This window comes from Dendrobates tinctorius, unplaced genomic scaffold (assembly GCF_039654945.1).
Source record: "Dendrobates tinctorius isolate UK_male_01 unplaced genomic scaffold, ASM3965494v1 ptg000038l, whole genome shotgun sequence".
NCBI classification, from domain to species: domain Eukaryota; kingdom Metazoa; phylum Chordata; class Amphibia; order Anura; family Dendrobatidae; genus Dendrobates; species Dendrobates tinctorius.
Window position 1 is genome coordinate 15,300,740 of NW_027361706.1, and position 12,756 is coordinate 15,313,495.

Here is a 12,756-nt window from a genome sequence, read left to right on the forward strand (position 1 = left end):
TTTCATTCAAAATTGAGTGAATCTACCTAATTCGAATTTCGTCTGAGTCACTCGTTTCTCTTGGTAAAGATAAAAAGCAAGTGTTCTGATTTCTTAATCTAAGAATTGTAATTTTTTTTATTATCTCATCATATTTTTAACTAACTTTTATTCTCTCGTTTCGTTGACTATTCCAGAAATTCTTAACCAATGAGAAATGTTAAAAACTGTAAAGAAATTTGGACCCGAATGTGTATTCAATATACTCAGTGTTGAATTTCTTGAATTCCCTCTACATTCTGTTCCTAATATTAAATATTCCATCCAAATAATTGTGCGAAAACATAAAAGTTCAGAATGCCTCCAGATAAATTGTGCAGTAATCCAAATCGCATTGTCTTCCAGTTTGTGTAGAAGAAAATGGGCTCTTGAGGAACATGTTTTTTAGTTACAAATGAAAAACCCAGTTAGTAAAGCGTTTTTCTTCCCAGGAGAAATCTAAGCTCTTCAAGCCGCTGGGAACGACGTACTAGAGACAGTTTGAGAGCAGCACTCTCGGAAAGAGAAATAACAAGACCACACAGCTTTCAAAACCTATCTCATCCCGGCAAATTGCTACTGTATTCAGTTTAAAGGTGTAGATCAAATTTGAAAGACACAGAATAAAATGAATGCATAATATATATATATATATATATATATATATTATGGTAACATTGTCTAGACACACAGAAAAAAGAATCTAAAAAGAAAATATAAAATCTAAAGCCAGATGTTGACCATGACCTTACAAGTTTGACATTTCAAGCCATTTTGCATCGATCTAATACATCTAAATTTTGTATTATTATACTGTAAAGTCTACCTGAGGCCATTAGCTAAGGAAAGTCTTTCTTCAACAGACTAAGGCCTGTTTCACACATCAGTTTTTTGAAATCCGTCAAAATCCACCGTTGTGCAAAAAAAGGATCCGCCATTTTGCTTGGCGGATCCGTTTTTTTTCCCATTGAGTTGCATTACTGGCGGATCTTGACGAATGGCCATCCGTTCGATCCGTTTTTTGCGGATCCGCCAAAATTTTGGCGTCCGCCGACATGCCTGAATGGACCATGCAACGTTTTTTCGGCGGCCGGATCCGCATTTGACATTGCGCATGCCCGGAGGATTTGGCTTGCTCGGAAATTTAACCCTAAACGCTGTTCTGGCGGTGAAAGAATTCTCTCTCTCTCTCCTCCCCAGGCAGCAGTTCCTTTAAAATTCTTCCTTCGATGGATCCGTTAAAATAACGGTCCGGTGACAAACGTTGTCATCAGTCCAAGAACCGATCCGTTGTCCGCCATTTTAGCCGATTTTAACTGAAGCAAAAAACTGATGTGTGAAGCAGGCCTTAGCGGTAACCACTACATCTAGCAAATGGCAGAGTAACTCCATCCATAACCCTTTGAAGGGAATCTGTCCCTACAATTGACCTATCTAAACTATTAATATGGGCATACAGGTTATAGAATGTTGAAAACTGTCCTACCTGTGTGTCTCATATCAGATGTGTTATTGTTGAAAAATCATTTTTTATCACTTTACGCAAATGACCTATTCTAGGCTCCGGTGAGGATGTTGTCTGGAAGATAACTCTGTCTCTAGAGCTTGTTTTACGTGAAGGGGTAGTAGGTAGGCAAAAGTTTTCCGAAGCTCATAGTGGCACAAAAATTTAGTAAGTTTTGCCATTTTTCCACCAATTTTGGTTAGGTTTGACAACTTTTTGAAAAGTTTGTGAAACTTTGGTGAAAGGAGGAAAGACTGAGCCAGCAAATTCCACATAATTTATAATCCAAGTCAGAAAAATAGCGGCACTCGATACCAAACAAAGTGATAACCTTGTATTGAAGCATACGAAGGCTAAGTCAGGCAGACTAAAGCCAAGTTGGCTGACTGGGTTTTCGTCTACACATTGCAGTGCAGCGGTGTTCACGCAGTGTGACAGATAGGCAGGGACCCAAGGGACCCAAGAAAGTTCAACATAAAACGACTTTATTCCAGAAAACTCACAAAAACACGTAAGTAATATCCTCCGGTTCAGTCCCGGGTAATCAGAACAGTCCGTTTCCAAACCAACTGCACCGCCGTAGAAATGTATTGGAAATAAGGCAAGACTAAATAAATCAAACCCAAATGAAATCAGATATGAATGAATCAACTTTTCAACACATCATGGCCTTTTTCAAGATAAATCTGTATCTGAAAAATGGGAAAGTATTAAAGTGTGGATACGTAAGGGGCATAATGAAGCATTTTTCAAGACATGAAAGCTTGCTTCAGATATATAATTGCTGAGGTACAAAAGGAAGGAGGAATGTGAGCAGGACTGGTATAAGGTGCAATCAAAAGCATATACACAGAAATCTGATTTATATAGAGCCCATATATAAGTAAGAGATATAATTGTTTACCTGAAGAGAGTAGGGTCACCAGGTATCCAAAAGTGCCTTAGTGCATTGCGATGTGCATGCTGTGCTTTATATGTCCCATGAGGAAATGATCCATGGTACTTCTAGAGTCACACAGGTATCTCAGAATGTGGACTGCGCATGCACCGGCCGAAAACTCGAGGAAAAAGCCAAGGGTATCCCGCGCATGCTAAGAAAAGAGTGCGCATGTGCCGATGGTGTCACAGTGAGGAGAGCAGGGATACTTGGAGTCTATGTTAATAGTTTCAAAGTGTTTAGAGAAGAGCTCAACAAACGAAAAAGAATAAAGGTGTGGAAAAACTCATACATATGTGGAATGGGGACTGGTGGAAATCACAACCAATTTTATTAGCGTCTTGTGAAAATGAACAATTTGCACTAAAGTAATAATCTCTAAAAAGGCCTGAAGTCAGATGTAACAAATCACTAGTGGCAGTCGCTTTTTCGCAGTAGTAAACCGTCTCTTTTGTTTTAGCAGAGCTGTTAATTTAGACGTCTCTGGGAAAAATCTTGAATAATAACACGAGAGTAACAGTCAATAATCTTAATCCAGTTGTTAGTGTTTTTTTTACTCACTTATATAGCACATTTAATTTCACAGACATCATCATCATCACTGTTCCCTTTGGGGCTCACAATCTTAAATCCATGTCACCATGTCTCTGAAGTGTTATGAGAAACTGGAGAATCCTGGAGGAACCCAACACAAAAATGGGGAGAAGATACAAACTCCTTGCAGATGTTCTCTTTGGTGGGATTTGAACCCAAGACCCCAGCGCTGCAAACCCACTATGCTAACCACTGATCCACCATGCTGCTCAGTCCACCAGATTTTTGCGGGGCATGACTGGGCCTTTCGGCAAGTGCTTGTCTCTACTCTTGGGGGAATTAAAAGGGTTCAACCAACTTGGCTGTGCTGCTGCAAATATTTTGTGAATCTTGGGTACAACTGGTGGGGGCCTGGAGGCTTGATTGCTCATCCACTGATTCTTCTCATCCACCAAGACTTTTCTAAACTTTTCTACTGTTTTTGCCTCTCTGCAACTTGCACCCATCTCTGCTTTGCTGGACACAGACCACATACTGTACATGGGTAAACCAAATACAATCCACTGTCTCCTTCTGGTCCTCCATGAACCCCTGTCTCAAGGAAATTACTCTCGTTCCACAGCGCTCTCTCCTGTGGATTATACAAAGATTGGAAGGGGAGATTAGTTACTTAAATATTGCTTTCATTTATAAAGATTGGAATGTACTATGTATAAATTATAAGGAAATAGATATTAAATGTTTACAGCTTCAATTAAAAAATATAAAAAACTGGAAGAAGTAAAGAAATGAAAGAATTTTTTGCTTTTCTCACAAAGATGAGAGTAAAAAGAAGGAAAATGATGCTGATTGAACTGGAAACATTTGGTTCTAAGTGACCCCTCTCTGAGCCATACGCAGTGATGCACAACATGGTAACTCAATCAGAACTGACACAAACTGCATTAAAACATTAATGTAACTTCAGGATAACTCTGCTGTGAGCATGTCTACTGGCTTTTGCTCTATTGCTAAACATCCAAAAAAATATGCATCACCCAGAAACTCATGTACAATATGATGGATTTTTTCTCACTTGATGTGTATAAGTATACATCTACGTAAATTAAAGATATATTCCCCTTTGCCTTTACACAACCTTCGCTACAGACATCAATTTCTAACAATGCAAATTCAATTTATTTTTGCAACATGCTAGTAAAACCCATGGCAGATTGCAATTTACATCCCAGAAATATATAGACACATACACATGGCCAGTCTTATCAGTCTGCAAGATGAGCATGTGACCTAAAGTGGCAGTCTGAGCTCTATGACAGTGGGTGGCATCTGTCCTCTCAGACTGAGACACCGTGCACTGGCCAGCAAGATGTGGCCAGTAGTGAAGAGCGAGTATACTCGTTGCTCGGGTTTTCCTGAGCAAACTCGGGTGTCCTCCAAGTATTTTGGCGTGCTCGGAGATTTTGTTTTCCTGGTCTAAGCAGCATGATTTGCGACTTGTAGATCGGCTGAATACATGTGGGAATTCCCTAACAAACAGGCATTCCACACATGTATTCAAGCTGTCTAGCAGTCGCAAATCATGTAGCTGAGACGACGAAAACTAAATCTCTGAGCACGCCAAAATACTCGGAGGACAGCCGAGCATGCTCAGGAAAACCCAAGCAACGAGTATACTCGCTCATCACTAGTGGCCAGTCATAACATTTCAGACATGGGAGTCTTGAGGCCTGAAAGGGCCAGCGCTATTTTCAACTGGATGTTTGTCTTTGGCAGCACATCCTGTTGAAAAGTATGGTGGAACAGAGAGCCACTAACTCCTTGCACCTCAATACCAACACAAACCGCTGGCCTATAAGTTGCATCAGTAGTCCTGTTACGGGCCGAGTAATGACGTCACTACATTACACCACCTGTGCCGGGTGATGGAGGAGAAATGAAGAAGCTGTTCGTTGTGAGAGTGAGGACAGGTGAGTATTATGGTTGTTTTTTTAATTTGCTATATAAAGAGTGCCACGATGGAGAACATTATTACTATATCCAGTATGCAAAACATTTTCACTGTATGGAGGACACACAGGGGGACATTATACTGAATGGAAGACAGAATTTGGGACATTATACTGAATGGAGGACAGAATTGGGGACATTATTACTACATGGAGACATTATTACTGTTGGGGCCGGAATAAGGGACGTTATTACTCTATAAGGGCCAGAATGGGGAACATTATTGTTGTATGGAAAACTCAGATGGGGATATTATACTTTATGTGGCCAGAATAAGGAACATCATTACTGTATGGAAGCCAGAAGGGGGAACATTATTATATTGGGACCAGAATGGGAGATGCTATTACTGTATACAGGGGGAGATTATACTGTATGGAAGAGAGAATTATTCCTGAATGGGGGTATTGTTAATGTTCCAGAATGGGAGACATTATTACTATATGGGGCCACAAAGGGTTACATAAATACTGCATGGGGGCCAGAACACAGGACATTATTACTCAATGAGGTCCACAAAGGTGACATTTTTACTGTGAGGGGATAACACAACATTGATATATTTTATTTTTGGAGATAAAGTTACTTTAAGAGGAAAAGAGCGTTTCTGCAAGCAGGACAGTAGGTTCCTCTGGCTAGCAGTGTGTAAGGTGTGAGTGTGCAGCAGGAGGTTATGCATGCATGACCACTCAGGGTGTGACCGCCAGTTCTCTGTGAGTGCACCCTGATTGGTCATGCCTGCATAACCTCCTGCTGCACACTCACACCTTATGTTTAATGTGCTGCCAGTCCTCAGACACAAGCCCTTGTCAGAATCTTCTTGCATCACTTATCATTGCCGATGCCGGCTGTAGAGGAATGCGTTGGTTGCCACCCGATTAGTTGCCTTCTGCTAACTGTCTCGGTATGAATATTTAAATGCTATATAATTTAATCTGTATATTGGTGTTATTTTGACACTACATAATTGTATTTTTCATTGACTGCATATAGGTACTGTATTTGATTACTGTATGGCAGTATTTTATGGGCGTTGTGTGACTGTCTCATATGTCTCATATGAATGACGCTCTCACTGATATGATCATTATGCATAACGTCTATGGAAGCTGTATGGTAGTGTAATTTAAAGGGATTTTCCGGCCTCAGGGTGCAAGTCTGCAGTCACTCTATGTGACTGCAGACTTGTGAATCCTCACATTGTGTGCACTACATGCTGTTAAGAATATCTGGGGCTGACGCCAGGAGCAAGATGGCAATGTGACCGCAAGTATGTGATGAGCATACTTTTGGCCACATTCCAACTAGACTGTTTCCGGCCTCGGTCAATACACTTTCATTGAGCCAGGCTGCGCCCATCTAGTTGGTACTTGACTGCATGTATGCAAATCACATACTTGCGATCATGCGCTCGTTGATCCCGCCGCTGGCACTGGAGTGTCTTTACAGTGTGCAGTGCGCACGGTGTGATGATTCCCAAGTGTGCATTCACATAGCCTGACTTATTCTTAGTGAGGCTTAAAAATATAGAAAAATTGTTGTGGAGTAAGTTAAAAATCTCGCATTTGCCATATTGCTCTTACTGCTATCTCCAGTGAAGTATAAGTATGATACATTCCCACGAAACAACAATGCCAGCTGTTAAGTGTGTACACTTTACACTGTTCATAGCAATTTTTGGAGCTGTGACTTTTATTCTACATTTTCACCAGCTTTCTCCTCTGCAAAGCTTCCACTCTGCCTCGAATTTCAATTGTCTCTGAGCTAGTGGGTGGAGGCTAGCTGCTCTGATGTCTCCCATACACTGCACACAAAGACATGAAGGATTCCTGCTCTCCTATTTCCATGTAGCCCATGCTTAAAAGCAGGAGGCTCATAGAAGAACACAGAGAACATTATATAGCAGTAATGTGTGGGTTGCCTGTAAATTCAGCACTGGATCAGCAGCACCGTCTATCTCACTCTGTGGCTCCTTCCTCCTTCTCTCTAGTAAAAAAAAATCACAGAAAAAGATACAGCCTTACCAACACCAGTTCAGATTGCCAATGCACCAGCAGGAAGCAGCAGACTCCCATAATAAAGGGGGGGCAGCAAAGGTGCTAAATACTGATGCAAACAGCATCTTACCAATTCATGGAGGGGGCTGTGTAGTATTAAACAAGCACCCAGATGGATCTTGCATAGGACGCCAGTCACACAGATACGTGTCATGCGCAGTGACTGGCTTACAGCCTATTGGTGACGCCCCTACTATGAGATCAGGTGGGCTGCACAGCACTAACTACTTCTCCCCAGTTCATAATCTTCAATGGGCAGCTGTAACCTGACTCCTCAGTAAGCTGATAGTCATTTTTTAAACAAGATGAGTTTTAGCTGATTTTAAGAGTGAATGATAAGTTCAGAAGGCAGGGGTGGAGAGAAGAAATGGCTCATAAGTGGGGCGGCATGGTGGCTCAGTGGTTAGCATTGCAGCGCTGGGGTCCTGGGTTCAAATCCCACCAAGGACAACATCTGCAAGGAGTTTGTATGTTCTCCCTGTGTTTGTGTGGGTTCCTTTCCACATTCTGTACATTGCTGTGGAATTAATGGTGCTATATAAATGAGTGAAATGAAGAAAGAAGCATTATGAAACAAGATTCACGCAAAGTTTGTTGAAAGGGCAGTGACCATTTTAAGACACAGCAAGCCAGTATTTGTTGGTTTTTGCATACACTGTAGTAATATTAGTAATTAATAATAAAATGATGTTCTTAAAATATTATCTACATTTTTCCGTTAAGTTCACAAACTTTTATTCTACTCTTACAGACGCCGTGTTTTAGCCATATCAGACGGAATTGAACACATCGGAGACCTCCGCTGGGAATTAGCACTTTGTCTTCTCGCTGCCTGGACTGTTTGCTATTTTTGCATTTGGAAAGGGACAAAATCCACCGGAAAGGTTAGATTCAAATTATCGCCTTTGTTTAGTACATATCCTGTGAAAGGTTTTTAGATTTATTTCTTTCCTAGACATTTGGATTTTTTTTTTCACAGTGGGATTTCTCTTACTGTTATTTTTATCTTTATAGACCAAATTGTGAGACCATATACTATTAAGATTTGTTATTAATATATTATTAAAATCAATATTTGGCTAATGGTGGTAGAAGTGTAAAAAGGCTGTTTTCGAGTATACAGGGATAATTTGCCAGGTCTGAGATTTTAAGATGATTAGGGTATTTTATCCAAAGGACAAGACTAGGCGGTAACCTAAAAATATTATGCTACAATAACTTAAGGGGATATAAGGCCCGTCAACTAAAAAAAATGATACAATGATAAATGTGCCATACTCAAATTGCCCTAGTTGTGTGGATTAAGCGCCTACAGCTGCGGGTGGTCTGTGTTGCGCTCAAATGCAATGATGTCACACCTGACCACTGAGGCCTGTGATTGGCTGCGGTGGTCAAGTGACTGGAACAGCGCATCATCAGAAGTATCTCTGATGACAATAGGTAATGTAAACGGTATCTTACTACAGCAAATATTTCCTCACCACAAATCAGCTGAACATATACAGCATTTATATTTCTGCTGAAGATCTCCATGTTTGTCATTACTGGACTTCTATGAAAACCAGCCTGCAACTGGCATCCATAGGAGACCGTGATTTTTGCTATACACAGCAGGACCTTGGTGCTGCTGTGTACAGAACAAGCGATCAGAGAGGTCTAACAAGGACAGGAGAAAGTTAAGAGAAATGTTTTGAAAAAATATGAAAAGAAATAAACTAGATAGATAGATAGATAGATAGATAGATAGATGATTGATAGATAATAGATAGATGATAGATAGATAGATAGATAGATAGATAGATAGATAGATAGATAGATAGATGATTGATAGATAATAGATAGATAGATAGATAGATAGATAGATAGATAGATAGATAGATGATTGATAGATAATAGATAGATATATAGATAGATAGATAATAGATAGATAGAAGATTGATAGATAATAGATAGATAGATAGATAGAAGATTGATAGATGATAGATAGATAGATAGATAGAAGATTGATAGATAATAGATAGATAGATAGATAGATAGATAGATAGATAGATAGATAGATAGAAGATTGATAGATAATAGATAGATAGATAGATAGATAGATAGACAGTCAGATAGATAGATGATAGATAGATTTATAGATAGATAATAGATAGACAGAAAGATAGATAATAGATAGATAGATAGATAATAGATTGATTGAAAGATAGATAATAGATAGATAATAGATTGATTGAAAGATAGATAATAGATAGATAGACAGATAGATAGATGATAGATAGATTTATAGATAGATAATAGATAGACAGAAAGATAGATAATAGATAGATAGATAGATAATAGATTGATTGAAAGATAGATAATAGATAGATAATAGATTGATTGAAAGATAGATAGATAGACAGATAGATAGATAGATAGATAGATATATGAGAGATAGATAGATAGATAATAGATAGACAGTCAGACAGATAATAGATAGATAGATAGATAGATAGATAGATAGATCATAGATAGATAATAGATGGATAATATATAGATAGATATATAGATTGATAGATAGACAGATAGATAGATAATAGATAGATAATAGATTGATTGATAAATAGACAGACAGACAGATAGATAGAAATATATACAGTATATAATAGTTTACATGCAGATTAAGAAACTTTTGATGGTACGAGAGCCACAAGGCTATCACTCAATATAGCACTACTTTTGCTGCACAGATAAATATTATTTGTTTGCTTTTTTTCTATCTTTGGTAGATGTTATAACTGTAATTATTATTATTATTATTATTATTATTATTATTATTATTATTATTATTATGTCATTTATGTGCATCTCTACTCAGTCTTCAGCCAGACCTCTCATTAGGATATACAGTATTTATACAGTTACATTTTAGTTGCTTGTCCGCTTTCATGTTTTATTTAGCACTTTTACAAACCATTCAAGATATTCTAGGTAAATAGAAATTCACAGAAACCATTTAAGGGACGTAGCAGCAATAACCCCGGAAGCTGATTGCAGGTTTATTTCTACTATTGGATTACGGGTTGAAGCCCTACGTGGGCACCAGAGTCGATTACCAGGAGTGCCGTCTATCCCTTCTCTAATATGTAAGGGATGTTTCAGGAAGCGCTAGGCAATCCGCCCTGTAACTTTGTGATGAGCCAACCTCAGTGTGGCTTGCATCCATCACATATAATACATTGGACGTCAAAGTGAAAAATACAAGTGAACCAAGCCCTTGATGTTCCACTACAGTGTGATCAATTACTTAGCTCATTAAATAAAAATATTCCAATGATAAACCTGGGCAAATGATGAAATTGCAAATTCATTGTTGCTGAATGTACTGAAGTTTGGTACCTAATTGAGACTTAATATAAGGAGTCAGTTGCATTATTCATTGATTTTGAAGTCTTTATGTACACGCCATGAATATTCATAAGAATTTTCGGAATTAAAAAGATGGAGTTGGAATTATAATAAAATATTCAAAAAATCATTACTTACCTGCTAAATTTGTTGCTACTCCATTGCTGCCACTTTGTTGGTTCCTATGGGCCTTCTTGTCTTGTCTTCTAGTAATAACATGCCGTGTATGTGCATTCGACCACTGCAGCTTATCACTGACCTCAGCAAAGACACCTGCATGTAAAGCACAAGATAGCAGTTTTTAGCCGCATTGGTCATGTCTGTGTAACAAGGTGGCACGGGGTGGGAGTCATGGCAGAGTTTGCTAGAACACAGTAAGTGAGCACCCCAGCCCCTTGCACACAAACAGACAAGTGAAGTCCCAGTCCTGTGGCATGGTCAGTTACCTTCATCCTATGTGTACTCCAGCTGCTGGGGATGAGCTTGCAGGAAAAACACCACAGTCCTCAGTTCTTCTTCCAACAGGAAAACTTTACTAGAATAATACAGTGCTTACGGCTCTGTCCCTGCAACTTAGTGACATGGCACGGTCTCCACAGCTCCCATCCAGGCCAAGAACCATAAAAGTCCTTCTGGGTCAGTCCTCAACACCAGGACTCATCCACACTGCCTGACAGTCCTTGGCAGCTTGTGTCCCCAAGACTGGAGTACTTTCTGCTCTGGGCTATGATGGGTGTCCGGCCTCAGGCAAGCCTGCTCGGGCTCTGCTGCAGGGACAGGAAATTCCTTCCCTGTCAGTTTGTTGGGCCGGCCCCCTGGTTAACTCTTGCTATCCCTGAACTAACTTTGCACATTGACAAAGGGTATATAACACATTACACATTACAATAATAAAACCACTGTAGGACAACTCTCCAAGACCGGTGGATACCACTGCAGTAGCAGAGCTGGAGTGGAATAGGAATCAACATGTAAGGACGTTTTATACATTTATTTTATTTTTTAAAGTTTTTTTAAATTCCTTCTCATCCCCTGCCATAACCTTCATTTCTTTAACTCTTTGAAACCACCTTAAATAGGGTTTTTGCAAAAAATATGAAGCAGTTGTCTTCAATGTTAAGGCCAATTTAAATCTAGTTAAAAGAAATGGCAATGACTTATCCTGTTCAATTTCACACAAAAAAATAGTAATACATTTACATTTTTTATAATAATAAATGTCTGTAAGTGCTGACAGGTAAAGGGCCATGTGGAATATTTCGATTTGTTGTTCTACTTTTTAATTTTATTTTTAAGATTTTGCCCTCCAGAAATATCAATTATTTTTTAATTGTGTCTTCTGCTTCATTATTAAAAGCTCATTCTGGAAATTCAGCTAGTATAGTGATAGTGTGCAGCCTAATTTAACTATTTGATTTTTTTTTAATTTTCTGCTACAAACAGACTTGGACTGGCCCACTGGTAGACAGGTAAATCCCCCGGTGGGCCATTGTGCAGGAGTAAACCCCCTACATGAGCAATGCTTTGAATAAATACACTGAATTTAATACGTGAAGACAAAGTCAGCATCTCTTCATTGATTTAATAAACTATCGAGTTTATTATTATATAGAACAAAGGTACATTTGTGAACAAGGGCAATGACAATTTTGCTTGTAACTAAACAGTGGGACCCCATATACAATGTTACTGGTGGACCCTTGGCACCACAGTCCGACACGGGGTGCAAATATGCTTTTTAATCAGTAAAGACACAGTATAATAGTATAACCTGAAGCTTGTTATTTTGCCCAGTTTGCATTAGAAATAATGCCAGTCTCTGACTCTGACTCTACCTACACCTAAGCCTGGGCGCTTAACAGGCTAGGCTGCACAACACATGGGTACCAAGGGTAGGGGTTTCTTTATGAGTCATTCACCAGAGACATTCATGCATGCATACAACACTCGCTCCACATGGTCTATATCTTTTTCTATATTAGCGCATGGCCGTGCAGCCATGCTAAGCTTTTATAGTTGCAGGCTTCCAGGACCTTCCTGGTGGTCCAATCGGAGCAGCAACAGGACCTGAGCATGTGACCTCCGACCTCCAATGAGAGGTCGTCCCACGGGTATGCTCAGTAGGAGAAAAGCAGGACTTAGTCCCAGGAGCATCTGCTTTCTGCTGACTCATGCATGGTAGAATAGCTGAGTCTGGAGGAGCAACCACACACCTAGCATTAGCCTGGGCAAGATGTTGGGACCGATGTCTCTGCTGAGCAGGAGCCCCTGCGGCTGCAGAAGAATGGGAAACCGCAGAGGACATGGCT

The 12,756-nt window shown here is 39.5% G+C and overlaps 1 protein-coding gene across 1 annotated transcript in view; it reads left to right on the forward strand.

Annotated features, from left to right (window-relative positions):
- Nucleotides 1-12,756, forward strand: part of SLC6A11 (solute carrier family 6 member 11) — a 325,430-nt gene that overhangs the window by 180,819 nt on the left and 131,855 nt on the right. Inside the window, exon 6 of the mRNA XM_073574234.1 lies at nt 7,812-7,944. Coding sequence (XP_073430335.1) covers nt 7,812-7,944 — 133 coding nt within the window. The remainder of the gene's footprint in view (nt 1-7,811; nt 7,945-12,756) is intronic.